Below are 20371 nucleotides of genomic sequence, written 5' to 3'. Positions count from 1 at the left end.
TGTTAGACTAGAGAGAGATTATTTTATGGAACTTACATCATCACACAGAAAAGAAAAAAAGCACCACATGTAATAAGTGAAATAAACCTCACTACATGAAAATTCTGACTCTTCACAAAAAGGTTATTTGACATTATCTTACCATTTTCAAAAATGTAAGCAACAAATATTATCTACATCTATATATGAAGAAATAAAAGACTGCTAATTAAAGCAAACAAAAAACAGTGCTTCTAAAAGTCTTCCCTGAAAGGCTGTAATTGGGCACTACATGTTTAATTCCAGTGCTCAGGAGGCAGAGGCAGGTGGATCTCTGTGAGTTTGAAGCCAGCCTGCTCTACAAGAGTAATAAGTTCCTGACCAGCCAGAGAGACACACACAGTGAAAGTCTCTCCCTCTCTCTCTTCCTCCCTCCCTCCCTCCCTCCCTCCCTCCCTCCCTCCCTCTCTCTCTCTCTCTCTCTCTCTCTCTCTCTCTCTCTCAATTAGACAGCAGAGCAGCTCCAGCTGATAAGCAGGCTGTTTCCCTGGAGACAGGGTCTCATTGCTGTTCAGGTGGGGCTGAGCACAAGCAGTTAGGAGGGCCTCCTGCTTCAACTTCCTGGAAAAGTTTTATAATCTAAAGAGCTCTGGTTCAACACAGCAGAAATAATCTACTGAGCCAAACTCTAGCTGAACTACTTACTAGAAGAGTTTGAACCGAAATAGTGAGGCTAGTTTAACTGCAGGTATAAAACAAACAGAAAGCCTATATATAATATGGAACACTGACTTTGCACCTCCTCTCCCTTTCTTCTTAGGGTCAGATCACAATCTTTTCCTCAAACATCTACTGTGGAAGCCTTTCTGGGTCTGTTTAGTATAAGGAGTATAAAAACATATATTTTACCTTGTCTTTTACGAGGACCAAAGTCCCAATCTCTCATAAGTTATTAGATGCTATCCTAAGATTTACAGGTCTTTCCATGATCAGTTCAGAAGGAGCACCAAGATTTTACGGCTGAATACAAATTTTCACATTTGTTTATAAACATCAGGGAAAGCGGCCACTATATCAACAAAGTTTCAAAGAAGTTTGGGACTCCTTTCTCATCCCAGCTGCTCCCCCACGCTAAAGAAAACCCAAAAAACAAAACAGGTATCATTCATTAGGAAGAAAGATCTGTCTTGATGTGGCCTTCTAATGTGTTGTAGAAACCTCAGCACTTTTCATGTGGATTTAAATAAAGAGATAAGCCAGAGTAAAGACTGTAATTAATCCCTTTTTGTGTAACAGAATTTGTGTGAGTGAAACGGAAAGTTCTTAGCTCTGTAAGAGGAGTTACTGGTCCATTTTAAAGGTACTACACAGCTCTGAGCAACCATAGAGTAGCATACCAAAGTCAGCAATCTTAGCATTCATCTGAGCATCCAGAAGCACATTTTCTGGTTTCAGATCCCGATGGACAACCATATGCCTGTGACAGTAATCCACAGCAGACAGGATCTGCTGAAAGAGCCGCCGGGCTTCCACCTCTTCAACCTAGCACATAGAAAAGAAACTGCATCAAGACTATCTAGGACATCTATTTATTATGCATTCAGTTTCATAACCAGTCTAAATATAACTAAGCAGGCTAATTTAGAATTGACTAGTTAGAAATCCAACAAATCAGACAAAGCAAACCAGCCAAAACTTTGTCAAAGCTCAAAATATTATTCGATAGGTTTGGCTTTGCTGAATGGCAACGATGTCTAATTTTCAGCTAATATTAAATATGCACAGTGTTTTAGGGAATCAATAAAACCAGCTAAAACAGAACTTAAATGAAAATGCTAAGAAAAGGAAATAACTGAAGCTTCAGCATGATTTTATGCAGAACAGACTGGGAAAAGCACAAGAATCTTTTGGCGATTAAGTGGGATATGGTTTCCAAATCTGTATCTCAAAAGGCTGCCTCTGGAGAAAGAAAATATGTTCTGCATGTGCAGTTGACATTATTACAGAAACAATTTAAAGCACTGAAAATTATCTTTGTGGTTGGCTTGCAAAGCTTTCCCCTTTCTTAGCTCGGGGCTGGGGGTTGTTAATACAGTACTCACCCGCCCATGTTTACAGATGTAGTCGAATAATTCACCTCCAGACACATATTCCATCACCATAAAAAAGTCTGTTGGGGTGCTGATCACCTGATATCTTTTTCACAAAGAAAAAAGGATGTTAATACAAGGCTGTGCTTCCACAACAATCAACCTCATCTACTATTCTTGCTACAATTTCATATTCCAATATTGTATAATACTGTAGAATGGCAACAGATTTACAATGATTACCAACTAATCTGAGAACCATAGCATGGAAGAACATTATAAAAGTATCTGACTTCCTGAGACTTGTAGACTTCCCTTCAGATTTCTGCTTTTCAGACTGCTGTTATCTTTGAAATCTTTACAAGAGATCTTACTAAGAGAAAATACATCGTGTGTAAATTAACCACATGAAAAAAGTTCATTAAACAGATGAGTGACGAATCTTCACAGTGTACAAGAGGATTATCCCACGGCAAATATTTCTGTCCTGGGTTTTTTTGTCCTAGAGATATATGCTCATCATATAGAATCTAGGCTTGCCTCAAACTCATTATCTTCCTACCTTGGCTCCCACATTCTGGAATTATAGGTATATATCACCTTATCTTGTTGAAATACGGGCGGCGGCAGGGCTGCGTCCCCAACACCCCGGCCGCTTGGCTAGCTCATGCCCGAAATAACAACACACAAACTGTATTCATTTAAGAACTGCTTGGCCCATGAACTCTAGCCCTTACAGGTTAATTCTCGCACCTGGACTAGCCCATTTCTAATCATCTGTGTAAGCACCCCAAGGTGCGCTTACCGGGAAGATTCAAGCCTCCATCCATCCTGTCCGGGAGCAGAGCAGAGTCTGACCTCACTTCCTCTTCCGCCCAGAATTCTATTCTGTTTACTCCTCCCATCTATGTTCTAACCTATCAGGGCCAGCCAAGCAGTTTCTTTTATTGCTCAGCCAATGAAATCAACAGATTGATATGACACTCCCACATCATTATCTGGCCTGGAAAACACTTCTAATGGTAATCTTCAGTCTTCAAAGACACAAATGTAAAGCAAATGACCATAACAGAAATAAAGTTGAGACTACACAAACTGTGGAAAGATAATTTTATTTAGGAACTCTAAAAGAAATAGGTTGAAGAAGGCTACTTTGACAGGCATCAAAGTGATCAAACAAACCGGGTAGAGTAGGTGAAAGCATCTACTGTTATCGAACTCATTTTTTCTGATCTTATTATTGTTACCAATCACATTTGTGCTTATCCATTCTGGATGAGGCAGGAATGAAATGATGAAATCAAATAATCTTAGCTGCAGGTCCTTTGGAATATACCACAAATCTTCACAGGATACTGCTGGGCTGAATTATCTCATGAAGCCTCTAACTCCACAGCATACGCCATCACACCAAATTATAGGACGAAAACTAGCTACCATGGCTGAGCCCTCCCTATGTGCCAGGCATAGCCAACCAAATAAGGACTCTTTAACTTACTCAATACTTCCTTGTTCTGTCCCTGTGTGAGACTAGGAGCAGTCAGATCCTCTCTTGGGGGAACTTGCAATCTAGCTGCAGTTAGGCACCGAATGAGGATTCTCTTCAGACACACATCTGAGCTTCAGGGCCAGAAGTTTTCTATCTCTCTTAAGGTTCCAATTAACCAGGCCCCCTCTGTTATTTCTCAAATACAGTTCCCACAATTGTGGCCCCACTACTTTTTATTAATCATGCTCTACTATCCCACTCCAGCTTCTTTATACAGGCTAGTTCTACTGGTGTGCCTCCATTTAGTACCTTCCCTTCAGACATCCTTTGGGATTTAGCTTACAGGCCACCTTCCGGTGGCAATTTGCTTGCAAGAACATCTTTACCTATGCTTTACAACACATACCTATCAGTTTGTAATTGGATGGTTTATAATGATGATAATTGGATTAATGAGTTTGCATCTGGCAAAGTACTTACAAACTATTTAAATTAATGTATAAATTATTTTAAAATATAAGTAATTTGGATCAATACTAGAATAATCTAAAAGTTTAAAAAATGCAAAATTTCAACCAATAAAATTTTAATTAACAACGAGTAACAATTTCTGGAAAGAGCCCTAGGAAAACAGCTTCATATTTGAGAATTGGCAGGAAAGGCAAATTGATAGATTAAAAGGTAACTTCTAATAATTATAAAAATATTTTAAGAAATATAATGACAACTAGTCATTCACATATAACAGCAGTCTTTTAATGTAACAGAAATGCAAAATACTGTGCTTTAGGAAATTTTTCAGAAGCATTATTAATTATGGAAGGAAAAAGCAATTATCCAGACAATCCCTAAGCAATGGCCAGCTGGTAAGAATACATGCATTTTTATGCAATAAACACACAAAGTAGCATATATGACTCAAGGAAAAAAGTAATCTTTCTGGAGTGACCCAAAAATCAGCATTAATGCACATCCTTGTTTGGTGGTCATATCTATTAAGATTTTAAAATATTATTTATATTGTCACGTTATATAGAGTAAGATTTTCATCAATTTTAACTCAGTTGTATAAAATGTAGTAATCATTATCTTGGACTGTTGACACTCATTTTCTTTGGTTTATGAATGGCTTTTTCTTTTGCTGATTGCTGTTTTCAATAAAAGCCCAATAAGTAATACAAAACCATCATCCAGACAGTAAGGCAGGGCCTTGCCAATCTCTCCCATATAACCACAGAGAGCTCCTCCCTACTTCCCCTTGCCCTTCCCCAAGAGAGTCACTGTCCTAAACCCTGTGCAGCCTTCTCTTGCTTTCTTTTTAGTTTTATTTTGCTATATCAAAATATACATACATGTTTATGTTTCTATTTAATAGTGATTCATATTCTTGTATCTATCTTAATGGTTTTAGATTTAAAATGGTATTATCATGTAATGTTGGGGAACTTGTTTGAGAATCAGTCAATATTGCTGTGTGCTACAGTTGTGTGCTATGACTAGTATATAATATCCACCATATTTGTTTACCTATCCTTCTATTACCAGAGTCCCTTATTCATCTCTCTACCACAGACTACTGAGCCTATTTCTACAATTCTGTATGCTGCTTGAACACTTTTGTACAAGGTACAATCTTTCTCTTGATAAATACTGATGACTTGAATTTCCGATTACAGTACATGTAAATGCTCAATTTCAGGTGACAGTTGTTTTCTAAAAATTGTTATGCTAACATAACTAGAAAGCTTGTGGAATCATACAATATCTAGTATTTGCAAAATATCATACATATTGCTTCTCCAAGAAATGCTTAAGTTTTCTGGAAAATTTTATTGGGTTAGTAGTATTGTTCTTATTTATACATGGACATTAAAATTAATTATTTCCATAATAGTCTAGAAAATAGGATAAATATGTTCTAATTACTAACTTTATAAAGCATAATTTTTCATCACCAAATCACAATAAATTTGCTTTCATTTTTCTCAGCAATGGATATTTCTTTTATTTTTTGTTTTGTTTTATTTTTAATAAATTTTAACCTACCTAACTACCTCCCACCCACCCAATCCTCAACTGTCGCTTCCCAGGCCTGCTGCCTTAACAGGGCAGAGACAGCCCTCACCCTACACAGGAAGTTGGTTCTGCAGCTCTCTGCCCCATGCCCTGAATATGTCTTAAAATGTAATTATACATGGATATATGCATGCATATGCACAGAATGTAAAATCACTATCAGACACACATTTAGAAAACCACGAGCATCATCAAACACCCTATCATAGGATTTATTTTCTTTTTTTAAGAATTAGATCTAGGCTGGGCGATGGTGGCGCACACCTTTAATCCCAGCACTCGGGAGGCAGAGGCAGGCGGATCTCTGTGAGTTCGAGACCAGCCTGGTCTACAGAGCTAGTTCCAGGATAGGCTCCAAAGCCACAGAGAAACCCTGTCTCTAAAAACCAAAAAAAAAACCAAAAAAAAAAAAAAAAAAAAAAAAAGAATTAGATCTAATTGCCAGCCATACATTTCAATTGGTTGATTTGTCTGTTTTGTAGATTGCTCATAGTTTGTTTTTTCCCGAGGAAATCAGGTGGTTTGTCCTCTAGAGAACACCTGAATGCTGTCCCCAAACCTGCTAAGGAACGTAGCTCCTACAATCAGTCCCCTTTCTCCTGCCTTTAGGCTGTACATTCTTTTCTGCTCCCCTTTGTGGAGGAGGCCTATATTCACTGGTCCACCCGATGGCCCATTTGGACCTAGATTTGCAGTTCTTGCCTCAATCTAGGTATAGCTGATTCAGTCTTAGATTTCAACCAACTCTCCTCAGCAACAGCTCTATCTGGGCAGCCGGGTTGGGTTCCTTTGTCTTTATTAATACAGACTCCATTTGCATTTCTATTAGCACAACTTTAAAACTTGTAGTCATTCTGCAAACCACATATATATACACACACAAGGGATATTTATTGTGTACCAGTATGAGGTGAAAGTCAATATGGATGATTAAGATTAGAATAGAACAGCCAGGCTGGCAGTGCTACACACCTTTGATCCCAGCACTTGGGAGGCAGAGGGAGGAGGATCTCTGTGAATTTGATGCTAGCCTGGTCTACAGAGTGAGTCCTAGGACAGGCAGAGATACACAGAGAAACTCTGTCTAGAAAAAACAAAACCATATATTAGCCTCAACCAGATGACCAAAACCAGATAGTGTTGTCTGGCAAACTGCTGCCACTGAACGGGCTGTGCTTAGTCAATTTATTGTTATGAATCATGTTGACAAGTGAAAAGACACGAAGTGTCCACCTAGGTCTCTGGAATAGCAAGGTAAAGACAGTCTCGTTTATGAACTATTTCACTTGTTCTGCATTGAGATACAGGATTCTCCTGTCCTCCACCTTCGCTGACTGGCTGTTCATTTTCATCCCTTCCTGGGTCCTGCTAATGTCCAGACACAGTCGGTGCCCCCGAGCTCAGTCCTTGGCTTTGTTCATCTCTACACAGGTTCTTGGTCTTCTTATCCAATCTTATGATATGCTATCTGTGGTGGCTGAATAAAAATGGCCCGATGGGCCCATAAGTAGTGGCAGTGTTAGTAAGTGTGGCCTCGTCGGAAGAACTGTGTCACTGGGAGCAGGCTCTGAGTTCTCAGAGGCTCAAGCTAGGCCAGTCTCTCATCTCTCTTCCTGATGCCTGTTGAGAGAGATGTAGAACTAACTCTCAGCTACCTCTCTAGTACTATGTCGGTCTGTGTGTCACCAAACTTTCTGCCATGACAGTAATGGACTAAACCTCTAAACTGTAAGCCAGTCCCAGTTAAATGTTTTCCTTTGTAAGAGCTACCATGGTCATGGTGTTTCTTCGCAGCAACAGAAACCCTAAGACACTATCCATATATAACTTTCCCCTGAATTCAAGACTCAGTTATTCAAGAATACCTCTAGTAGGATGTCTCCTTTCAGCTTTATGAAAGCAAAGTCAAATGTTTTATACTATCTCCTAATACTCCATCTCAAACCTGGGTCTTCATGTAACCTTCCCAGTTAGTCACTGGCAACAATATTCTTTTATTTGCCCATACCAGGAGTTATTCTTCTTTCATAATCTCTGTCTTCTCTCAGTAAATGTTAACTCCACCTTGAAAGCATATGCAGACAGGCATACTTCTCAGCGTCTACCACACGATGCTGTATTCCATGCCACCATCACCTTTTACCCAGATGACTGCAAAAAACTCCTAACCTTTCTTCTTACTTCAGTACTTGCCCAAATGCAGGCTAAATGCTCAGATGACATCTCACCTCTGGTCAACATATTTCAGAGGCTTTTCATCTTACTCAAGATGGAAGTTAAAGTCCTTACCAACATTCAATGATGTACTATACAGTCTAGCTCTCCTTTATGTCTCTGTTTTTAATCACAACAAACCCCTAGAGATCGCCTAACTTTCCTAATACTATGACCCTTTAATATAATTCTTCATGTTGTGGTGACCACTAACCATAAAATTATTTTCATTGCTGCCTCACAACTGTAGTTTTGCTACTGTTATGAATTGTAATGCAAATATCTGATATATGACCCCACAAAGGGGTCACAACCCACAGGTTGAAAACCACTGCTCTAGGTCATTCTGCTACCTTTATTACTTGAAGTGTAGGGTTTTCCACTTCAAATACTTTGTACTGTTAATTGCTCTGTGTATATCTTCTTATAATATATAATATTTACATCTTTAATATATGAGATCTATAATATTTAAATCTTTAATACATGACATCTATAATATTCACATCTTTATTGCATATGCTATAGTTGCTATTGTGGATTTATTGCCTACTTTCCACTGCCTCATCATATGTGCACATTCTGTGTGTGTGTGTGTGTGTGTGCGCACGCATGTGTTTAACACTAACATTATTAGAGGCTGTGTCAATAAGTCTCAGTAGGAAGAAAACATAAGTGTTTTTCTTTTTTAAAAATTCAGATTCACAATTAAAGAGGCATGTGGATGAATGACTTCAGCTTATGGTTGAAAAATCAAGAGCTTTAAACACTGGATTCACCTTTGCTAATTACTTGCTAATCAATTCTCAGATTAATCTGTAGCTACTTTAGAACAATGTAAAAATACCAGTTCTAATTAGAGATGTTATTAAATTATAAAAACAAAAACAACATTGATAAATTATGTCAGAAATAAAATTTTAAATTCTGTGATAACCACAGATGTTTACTAACTGTACTGATAGTTTTAATCTTCAGTTTGCTAGAACTTAAGAGTCACCTGAGAAGGAAAGCTCACTTGAGAAATTATCTAGATCATACTGGTCTATTGGAAACTGAGTGGTCATGTTGATTATTGTTGTAGGAAGACTCAGTTTGTTGTGGATGGCACCACTTTATGGGGTAGACCCTGAACTGCTTGATAGTGAGAAGGGCTAGCTGAATATAAGCATGCAGCAGGCAACCAGTGGGTGTGCATTCAATTTCTCTCTGCCCTTGGCTGTGGACATGAGTGACTAGCTACCGTGTTCCTGACTTGACTTCCCCTCAACAGTAGACTGTAACCTATAATAATATGTGGAGAAAACCCTTTTCTCCCCTAAACTGCTTTTGGCTAGATGTTTTTATCACAGCAACAGAAATTAAACTAGAACCATGACAAATGCAATCTGTGTTTTTAAGAGCAGAACAAATTTAAGTCACATAGGAGCTTTCAGGGTTAGCATTCTGAAGGTGAAGTTGAAGCATAAAGTCTGGCCATTTAAGGTTTCTCTCCTCATCCACAATAGCTACTAAGCAGAAAAAAAAAACAAGAGACTTAGTCTACATACCACTGACGTCATTACAAACATGAAGTCAAGTCAGATGTGAGAAGGGCCAGGGTCACAGGCCTAGAACTTCAGCATTAGGGAAGCAAACACAGGATTGTCAGTTTGCTTAGATTACACAGGATTGTGAATTTGTAAGGTCAGCCAGCAGTTCTGAGCCAGGCTAGGTTACATAGCAAGACTGTCTTTAAAAACGAAACAAAACAAAACATATGACTGTTTCAGCTAACTGACTACTTGGAGTTAACTCAAGAAGAATCAGTTCATGAGAGGCCAATGCCTCCTTTTGTGCTTATCACAAACTAGGCATTCCACCAATGCCAACAGTTACTTCTTACATAACACTATGAAGCACTCCATTCAAAAGTTAGAAAATGAATGGGAGGAGAAGCACATTATCCTTGATAGGTTATATTTCATAACAATCTTCCAAAACGTTTATATACACATTCTAGCGTCATCGATCACCTGGTACTGGACATAGTCTTAAAATCAAATACTGCCACATGATTCTACATTTGTGATGGAGTAAACCTAACATACGTGTCACATAGCATTGAAGCTTACTATAAAACAAAGTCTCATGACAACTGTGTCACCTAGCGACACACCAAACCACGTATTAGTCAGGTAGGAACAGACAGTGGCATATTCTTGACGTTGGCCAGATGACACTGTGTATTATCAAATGCTTTAATTTGCAATAGTTCACTGACAAAAAGTATAACAATTAAAAACTAAATAAACATTTCAAAGTCTGTAATAATTGCACCAACCACACATTTTAGGAATTCACAAGCTGGGCATGGCACCTGTCTTTAATTCTAACACTTAGGAGTCAGAGACAGAAAGGTCTCTGCAAGTTCGAGGCAGCCAGGTGTACATATTGAGTTCCAGAACAGCCAGGGCTTTCCTGTCTTGGGGGTAAAATAAATCACGAGTAATTATTGTTCTAGCCTGCTTCTTTGCTGCTGTGATAAAACATTGACCAAAAGCATCCTGGGGAGGAAAGGGTTAGTTTCATCTTAGAGATTACAGCCCATCATGCAAGGAAGTAAGGGCAGGAACTTAAGATAGTAACCTGAAGGCGGGAACCTAAAGGCAGATAAAGACTGTGAAGAAACACTACTAACTGGATCACTCTCTCTCTATGGCTTGTTCACCTTGCTTTTTTATACAACCCAGGACTATCTTCCCAGGGTTGGCACTGGCCACAGTGGGCTAGACCCTCTAATCCCAGTCATTAATCAAGAAAATGGCCCACAGACATTCCTATAGGCCAAACTGACAAGGCAATTCCTTAATTGCGATTCCCCCTTCCCAGGTAATGTTAGTTTGGGTCAAGTTGATGAAAACTAACCAGTATAGTGTTGCATTGGTTTCCCTTGCCTCCATACTTCAAATGTAAAGAGACTGAAACCAACACACATGCATTATCTTACAGTTAGTCTGTGGGTTAGAAGCCTGCCATGAATTAAGATGCCTTCTGGGGACTCCAGGAGTCCTCTTCTTTGAGATTTGGCTTTTGGCTATCCTGTGCTGTCTCAGAGCCCCTTCCCTCCACCTTTTAAGCTTCCATTAGCCAGCAGAGTCGTCTCACACCAGCTCCTGATAGCCCTGCTCAGGTCTCTTTCTGACTCATCCTTCTACACTTCTCTGCTACTTCAGAGAACCGCTGTGCTTACACGGACTCTCAGGTCATCCAGAACTACCCCTCTCTTCAGATGACCTGCAAACGCACTTGGATTTTGCGATGTGACTGACAACATTCACAGGTTCTTGAGGTGAGGACACAGACATTTGGAGGACTATTATCCTGCTGACCATCAAATAACCAATAGAACTCCATAAGGATTAGGAAGTTAATCCCTAGTAACACTGACATTCAAATACTGCTTTGAGGCTTTAAAAATGAGCTTTGAAGTTGTAAAGGAACAGTGGGGGAGGGGAACCAGAGGGGAAGAATAGAGTAGATTTGGTCAAAACATATATATATGCATGTATAGAGTTCTTAAACAATAAAATTATTTTTTAAAAGATTGCTCACTAGCCAGGCAGTGGTGGTACATGCATTAATCTCAGCACTTAGGAGGCAGAGGCAGGCAGAAGTCTGAGTTCGAGGCTAGCAGGTTACAAAGTGAGTTCCAGAAAATCTCAGGTTACACAGAGAAATTCTGTTTGGGAAAAAAAAAATTACTGACTAATTCTAAGCTAAATATAGTTTATTCTGTTCTCGATACAGTAGCAAACAAAACCGAAAAGGTACTAATATCTTTATTCTTTTTTTTTTTTGGTTTTTCAAGACAGGGTTTCTCTGTGGCTTTGGAGCCTAATATCTTTATTCTTAAGTAGGCTTTCTTATGCAGCAATCTTATTTGACATAGATTTCTCTTCCTATTTCTACTACTAAACTCACTAAATAATTTGGCCTTACAGAGCGCCATATTGGGTTCATACCTAGCTATTGTTTCACAACCTGAGTAATAATATGTAAGTTTAACTGGGTAGAACCATGGAGCCACAAATGTGCCTTCCTGGTTGTTTATCCCTGTTAGGATGCTGTCCTCTTACAGACTTGCCATCCTATAATAAGGAATTAGAAATGCAGGATTCTCAGCACAGTTCCTGCCTGCCATCGAGTACTCCTTAAGCAAAACTAGCATTTATTGTATAAAAGCTGCATCCAAGCTTTAAAGTACACTCAAGGTTATTCTAGAATTCTACATTATCCTCTACAAAACCAGAACTTTAAACAACATAACAGAATATTACTGCTTAATGTCTCAATTTTCTATATATCTAGTTAAATTATTTTTTCAATTTTACTAACTAGCTTGTAACTCTCCATCCATCATCTATCTATCTATCTATCTATCTATCTATCTATCTATCTATCTACCTACCTACCTATCCATCTACTCATCCATCCATCTATCTATCTATCTATCTACCTATCCATCTAATCCATCTATCATCTATCTACTCTATCTATCCATCCATCCATCCATCCATCCATCTATCTATCTATCTATCTATCTATCTATCTATCTATCTATCTACTTATTTATTAAGGCCAGTTTTACTAAGTACAGCAGGTTGACCTCAAACTCATGACCCCCCTTGTCCTGGACTCCAAGTGAGATTACATTAATGTGCTGCTACACCTGGCCTAACATTACTTTTAAATTAAAAATAGAACAAAAGAACCAACCTAGGAACAATACATTTTCTGAGTAATCTTCACACTGAAATCTGAAGAACCAGCTTTCACTTGAATACTAGCACTTTTGAAGAAATGACTTTAAATTCTAAACCAAGTATGTGCACTGAAGAACTGACAGATGTGAAATGAATTAAAATTAAAACCGAATATGAACATGAAAACTGATATTTTCTAAAGTTAACTCAAGATATTTATAAAATTTTGTTTTAACTATTTCAGGACGTTTTTATATTTTCAAACAAAAATACTTACAGTTTGATAATATGAGGATGACGAAAGAGTTTAAGATTTTGAATTTCTCGTTTTATTTTTCCAACAACATCTAAACTGCGAATCTTCTGTCTATTTAAGATCTTAACTGCCACTTTATGGCCTGTCAACTGGTGTTCTCCAACTGAAGAAAGAGAAAGAGAAATATTGGCTGTCATAAGAACGGGATCATCATGCACCTTCCTAAGTGCCCTATGCTTATTTACTCATGGATCTACTTCAGCAGTCATGGATGCACAGGCCTCAAGTGTTCTTTGTCTCTGCATCTTCCCCTTCAAAAAGTCTCTTCAACACAGAAACTATGCCTTGGTCATCTCAGCATCCTCAGTAAAGCAAAGAAAGGTTAGTTCATCTTCTGTATTCCTTCATAAAAATACTATAGAACATCTTTTAGACAGAATAGAATTCATTATATTTTTCCTTATTTCTCATCTTCTATTTAACATCACTGTATTTATTACAGAATAAATAATTTCTGTAATAAATGTAAAACAATTACTGTTCAAAATTCAAGCTACGGCAATCTCTGCTACTTCACACTGCTCCTCACCCCCTTTTGTTCGGGACCACGCTAATCTTCTCTGGTGTGGGCCAGCTTTAATGGTTCTGCTAAGGGACACTCTTATTCCCTGTTGGTTAGCACCACTCTCTCTATTAACTCCTAGGTGGTCTTCGTTCTGTTCTCTGCTGTTCCTTAAAGATTAGTTTCTAATCTAGATGCATGGCGGCCCCTCGAGTCATCTCACACATCTCTCAGCCACACAACAACTCTATGAAGGATCACTATTCTCCAGGGATAAATGCAACCTAACACAGAAAAGCTAAACAGTTTGTCTGACTGAGGTCACATGCTTAAGGGGAGGAACCACATGTGACCCAGAGTTGTCTTACTTCAGACCAAAATGTTTAACCACACAATCCAACAATGCTATCCATGTGCTTGGGATAAGAGCGACGCAAACATAAAAGGGACTAATTTAGGAACTGCATTACTTGTTGAGGGACATTATTTTATTTTCATAACTTCATAACTATTTTAATCACACTTTTAAAAGTTTGAAAGTTACTTTCCTCACATATAAAGCAAACTAATTAGTAAAAATCATGTTCAAAGTAGATGGGGTAGGAGGGAGGTATGGGGAAGGAACAGGAGGAGAAGAGGGAGAGGCAACTGTGGTTGGCATGTAAAATAAATAAATAAACAAATGGATGAATGAATGAATAAACAAATAAAATGAATAAATAAATAAAAGTCATGTTCCAAGCAACATCAATTTACTAGCATTCTACAATGCTTCCAGAACTTAAAGAAAACTGGAATATCCAATGAAATAGCTTAAATAATTTCTTTCTTTCTTTCTCTCTTTCTTTCTTTCAGGGACTATCCAATGAAATAGCCTAAATAGTTTCTTCCTTCTTTCTTTCTTTCCTTCCTTCCTTCCTTCCTTCCTTCCTTCCTTCCTTCCTTCCTTCCTTTTTTGCCTAAATAGTTTCTTGATGCCTGAGTATGAATCACATACCCTGGAAATCTGATAACATCCAAGCACTAGTGCACATGGCCCAACAAGTATGACTCTGTCTTCATTCAAATCTACTATGACCTCAAGGAAAGTAAAGACTGCCACCACTTATCACTACGATAGGGTGAGATTTACTTTCTCCTCCACAGAGCAACTAAAGTACTGTCTAGTGCCAAACAGGGGACTTTCCCAAGTCAAAGAGGGCATGGACTCTGTGATGGTTAGTCAAATCGAGTTGACCGAATAAATATTCTAGAGGTTAGTGAAGTGCAGCTCTCCATATGTATGTGAAGCCATTCCAAAGAATTAAAACCTAAAGACACTGACCTACGCGATGGATAAATGTCTTGACAGATCTATGCTACCACAACACAGGTGAAAGGTGGGGGCAAGAGGGCTCTGGAAGGAGGTAATCATGGGAATGTCTGTAAGGCTGCAGTGGCTCCGGTCTGTTTTTCCTTTCTGGCTGATAAAATGCGAACTGCTCTGCTCCAACCTGTCCTTCCATCATGATAGGTAGCACCTATGAAACTGGTAGCCAAAATAAATAATTCCTCCCTACACATTGTTCCCAGGTATTTTGACCACGTGATATAAAGGTATCTAACATGAAGTCTATCGGCCAAGCAGGTATGTCATTTGTTCTGCTATCACAGGCAAATCTGCAAACAAAAACCTGAGTGAACTGATTCAGAAGAATAGGATTGTTTTGTCTATATCTGAGGAAAAACTGATGTTTGTCTTTATGTATGGAGAAAGTTTCCTGAATGAAACACTGAAAAAGAAATGGCATTTTCTATAGAAATGGTTAAGAAAACAGATAAGTGTCTGAAGTTAAAACACACCAACGCATTGACAATTCCCAGTTTTGAGGAATTATACTAGCCGTTTGTCTAATAATTCCTTCAGTGACTTCTTGCTTAACTATAATTAATTATATACAAATAATTTGTCATCCTTTCCTCGGAAAGCCAAATTAAAGTCCAAAAACATTTTAATAAATACACATATAAGACCAAAAAAATCTTATATGTATATAGCAGACATAAACTTTCCTTTATGGAAATCAAATGTTTGCATTCATCAAAGTTTTATTTCCATTCAATCAATTTAAAAAATCTAAAACATTTGCTAGACATCTTTTATGAGCAATGGTTTGTTGATCGTATGCACATGAAAGGAGATTTACATTAGGCTTCATCGTATTAATGGGGAACAATGACAGCAATAAAACAACTGAAATAAATCTTTTGTTTTGTTTTGTTTGTTTTGTTTTCGAGACAGGGTTTCTCTGTAGTTTTGGAGCCTGTCCTGGAACTAGCTCTTGTAGACCAGGCTGGTCTCGAACTCACAGAGATCCGCCTGCCTCTGCCTCCCGAGTGCTGGGATTAAAGGCGTGCGCCACCGCCGCCCAGCCTGAAATAAATCTTATATGGTATTTAATATTCCTTGTTTGTAAAGGGTATTTGAAAAAGAATGGACAAGCTTGCCATAGCACCATGTACAAAGCAAGTATTCAAACCATACCTGCTTTTGGGTACAGTAAGAACACTCCCCCACTGAACTACTTTATAGTGAGTGCCCACCATGAGAAAGCACTGTGCTAATCACACGGACAGTCCACCTGGGGCAGCATGGTTCTGTTGCACTGCTAGCTGCCCAGCAATATCTACTGTACTTTTTGTACCCCAGGCACAAATCCCAAATTACACCCACACACATGACTAGCAAAAGGAAAGAGAGCACCCTACACCTCAGTGTCCAGCTGTAGCCATGTAAAAGTCTCCGCAGTTTCTCCATCTCCAAGTCTGGAACTTAAAAGGTCTGAACCCGAAGGTGGGTTATGTATCCAGAAGCAACAGGGAAAAGAGCAGACAACAGACACTATGACAGTGTGAACTATCTGTCAGAATTCTACGAGAGTTACATACTACCATCCTTTTTGAGGATTTCATACAAGTCTACAATGCTAAAGTTCGGCAGCTGTGAGCCACCTGATGTGGTGCTGGGAACTGGACTGAGGTTCTCTATAAGCACACTCTGCATTGTTGACTGCTGATCCACCTCCCCAACAACACATACAATGTTTTCTGAACAAACCCACCCCATCCCACACTCCTACACCATTTCTCCATCTTTCATTCATGTGCAACTTTTTTGTTTCTTTCTTTGAACTCGCTATTCCCTTTAGTGTTGTCAGTATGTGTGAGTGTAAAACCATTTCACTGAAGCAAGGGCCAGCTACCAGGATCGGTATCCCTGAAGAAAACTGACTGACCCTCCCTAGTAGCCAGTAGTTCCTCAGCTATGAGTGGGACTTTCTGGACCCCTCTCCCATGCATGCTGGATCTTTGCTGGACTGAGCTGTGTGGATCTCATGCGTACGGAAACAGCTACTGGGAGTCCCTATGCTCAGCAGCCCCGTAGTGTCTGGAAAACACTGCTTAGCCGCAGCCCTCCACAATCTCCAGCTTTCCCTTTCTGTGATGATGGTCTTTGAGTTTTGGGAGGAGGGCCACGATATGGATGTTCCATTTAGGCTGAAACACCCCAGTTTCTTATTCTCCGTGCTGTGACTGGTTTTGAGTCTCTGTACTGTCATCTACAGCAAAAAGATGCTTCTTTGATGAGTTGAGAGCAGCAATAATCTAAGAGCATAATGGTAAGTATCTAGAGGGCAGTTTGATACAATGTACATTTAGCAACATAATAGTTACAGGTTCTCCCCTAGAGTCTATGACCAACTCAGCAATGTGTTTTTGATCCAGTTAACAGTACCAGGTATGAGTTCTATCTTGTGGGTCAGGCCTTAAATCCAACCGGAATATTGCTAGTTACTCTCATAACATGCCAGCCACTATGCACCAGTGGCCATACCTTGCCAGAATTGTCATTATTGTAGCTCCCAGGGTTCACATCTGGGTAAGATATTGATGGCTTTTCCCTCTCGGTAGCATGCATAGTGCCTTCTGGCAACCTGAAAGCTAGCCAGTTCAGATGAAGAGTCCAGGTCAGTACCAGCTTGATTTCTGTATCCTATGACTCATGTATATGGTGACTGACTTCCGCAATCAGATCTTACCCTTCCAATTCCTGGTGGGCAGCCAAGAGCAATCACAATGGCCTGCATTGTTTGGGGGAGTCCATGGGAACCCCCTTGATAAACAAGTTGAAGAAAGACAGGCCCTTTTATTCAGTTGAAGAGGGGTAGACCTTGCATCAAGTTGAAAAGGAATAGGCCCTTTTCACAAGTTGAAGATGGGCTACCTTTTTATTTTCTGCATATCTCTGCCCCTGATGATTAACAACTATGTACTCAGAACACTTTAAAACTCCCTTCAGGGCTCTTCTGAACTCCACATGCATGCTATGGCATGCACACACCATAAATACATACATACATAGATGTGCAATAATTAACTTCAAATATTCAATTTTGCTGGAGTATCTATTAATAGTCCCTTCTGACTTTCTTAAATTCTAGCCAAATCCACAAAATACTTTCTAAAACCAAAGAGCACTGTGGAGGGAAACCCACACTCACTCAGACTATACCTGAACTATGCCTTTTATGATTTATTTTTCTTTGTTTCTTATCTGTTTGTTTAGGGCCTGGGGGTGGGGTGTTGGCAGACAGTATCACTCTGTTACTCTGGCTAGACTGATACTATGTATGCACACAAGGCAGGCCTCAAACTTGTAGCAATCCAAAGTTCATTTTGAAAATTAATAATATTTAAAGCCACATCTTGGTACCTACAAAGCAATTCTCAGGGAAAATTAAGTTTGTTCTCTTCCACTTCCCAGGAATCCTACTGTCCCTAGTGAACAACTGGAAACAACATTGAGACTTAAAAAAAAAAAAAAAGCACATTAAAACTCTTTGTTGTGTATACGTTTGGGTGTTTGCATAAATGTGTATGTTCTTGTCAGGTGTCTCCCTCAATCACTCTCCATCCCCACCCCCCACCCCCGTTTCTTAAAGACAGGATCTTTCAATGACCCTGTAGTAGTTAGAGTGGCTGCCAACAAGTCCCAAAGATCTTCCTGTCTTCACCTCCCCGGAGCAAGGAATATAGGTGCTACAACAACTGACTGGTTTTTTTTATGGGTGCTAAGGATGAAACTCAAGTCCCCATGCTTGTATGACAGTCTTTTATCAAGCCATCTCCCTTCTCCCTCAAACAAAGCTCTTTGTAAAAAGATATACTATATATTCTCAAATACAATCTGACAGACTTATTACATTTATTTATTCATTTGTATCGACCCCTACACAAATAAATCTGATGGGTTATTTTTTATCAAAAGTGATACATTAGAAAAAAAGACATATGTCCAGTTTAGAAGTGGACAAATCACTTCAATGGGCACTTCATAAAAGGAATGCAAATAGGCAAAAAATAGGAACAGAATGTTCAGTATCATCAGCCTCTAAGGAAATATAAACCAGCTCTAGTTAGAATGGCTTTTCATTTGAACAAGGAATTCTTTTATATTGTTTGTTAGAAATATAAAATATAACTACTATAAAGAACAGTGTGGTAATTCCCCAAAAAAACTAAAAGACAATCTAGCTATCTCAAGCCTAAGAACAAATCCAAATGAAATTAGCATTCTACCAAACAGACACATTGAGGTCCGAGTCACTGAGACATTCAACAATACAGTGAGATATGTAACCAACCTGGGTGCTCACCAACGCGTGAGCAGCTAATGAAAAGATGGTCTATAAACATGATGGAACCCTAAAGAAAGCCAACATCCTGTAATTTACAGTAAAATGAAAGGACCTGGGTAATGTGAAATAAAGCAGGGAAGAAAGACGGGTATTACATATTCTCCCTCATATGTGGAAGCTGAAATAGCATGGTCTAAATGTAGAAGTGATGGGGAATCTCGGCCAGCCAATGATCTTTAAGGGGTTGGACCAGGTTAGGGCGTGACCTTTTGAGAAAACCACCGCCCACCTAGGGTTCTCGTGTGTGTGTGCGTGTGTGTGTGTGTGTGTGTGTGTGTGTGTTCTCTCTCTCCCTCCCTCCTTCCGCTCCCCTCCCCCCCCCACACACACACAGCTGAGGTTGGACTTCTCATTCCTGTTTCATGAGTTTGTCCCTTATAATAAAGAAAATATAACTAAATTATCTTGGAGTTAGCCTGGGATGCTTTAAACAGTGCCTTTCAACAATTGGCACCAACACGGGGCTTGGGGACTGGTACATCTCCTTTTTGGGACCCTCATGGCTCCAGCCAGCCACTGCTGGGCCCCACGTGGGTATTTGGGTACTGACCCTCCCCGTTCCACAGCTCTACAGCAGCCTCTGGCCTTGGTAATATTTCAGAGCCACTCTGGGTCCAGCTTCCCCAGCACACCACAGAGGCCCAGAGAGGACGCAGGCTTCCCCGGTGTGTCTGTCGGTGTTGCTGCCTTGCTGTTTCTGTAATACCCGCGCTGCGGCTGCCCAGTTAGGAATCTCCTTGGAGCACACAGTCTGTGATTTGCACTGACGAAAGGCTCTGGGTTTTCTCTTTATCCTGGTCACCAATTCTTGAAATCGCTTTGATCATCTTAAAAACTGATCTTAATTTAAGCATTTTTTTTTTCAGTATCTAATGCACTAAAATCAATTCAAAAAGTCCAGGGCTTGAATTTTCCAACCACGCAACTACAACTGCGACACCTGCTGGCCAGTAACGGTTATTGTACCTACTCCAACTCAATACACTTTATGACAGATGAGATTTATAAGGTCAACGTGACTGATAAAGTAAGAGTTCAACAGTTTTTTTTTACTTATACCATGGATGGCTATTATGTAAGGCTTATGTGATTTCCTTCCTACATCCCTATATTTCAGTCTAGGGGATTAGCTTTGTCTTTTATATTTTCTCCTTTAAAAATGCCTTAATGATAGAGTCAAAAATGAGGCACTTTTTAAAATTATATAGTCTTTACATACTGA

At 39.3% G+C, this 20371-nt stretch overlaps 1 protein-coding gene across 2 annotated transcripts in view; it reads right to left on the bottom strand.

The window, feature by feature from the left end:
* Prkaa2 (protein kinase AMP-activated catalytic subunit alpha 2) overlaps positions 1-20371 on the bottom strand; it is a 55651-nt gene that overhangs the window by 14715 nt on the left and 20565 nt on the right. The window contains exons 2-4 of one of the 2 annotated variants that reach the window (XM_050136343.1): positions 12871-13012; positions 2082-2175; positions 1377-1521 (exon numbers count right to left, since the gene is read on the bottom strand). In XM_050136343.1, coding sequence (XP_049992300.1) covers positions 1377-1521; positions 2082-2175; positions 12871-13012 — 381 coding nt within the window. The remainder of the gene's footprint in view (positions 1-1376; positions 1522-2081; positions 2176-12870; positions 13013-20371) is intronic. The other variant, XM_050136344.1, reaches the window with a different exon arrangement.

This window comes from Alexandromys fortis, unplaced genomic scaffold (genome assembly GCF_014885135.2).
Source record: "Alexandromys fortis isolate MF-2015 unplaced genomic scaffold, M_Fortis_MF-2015_v1.1 scaffold_13, whole genome shotgun sequence".
Lineage (NCBI taxonomy): Eukaryota > Metazoa > Chordata > Mammalia > Rodentia > Cricetidae > Alexandromys > Alexandromys fortis.
This window is presented reverse-complemented; position numbering and strand designations above follow the sequence as displayed.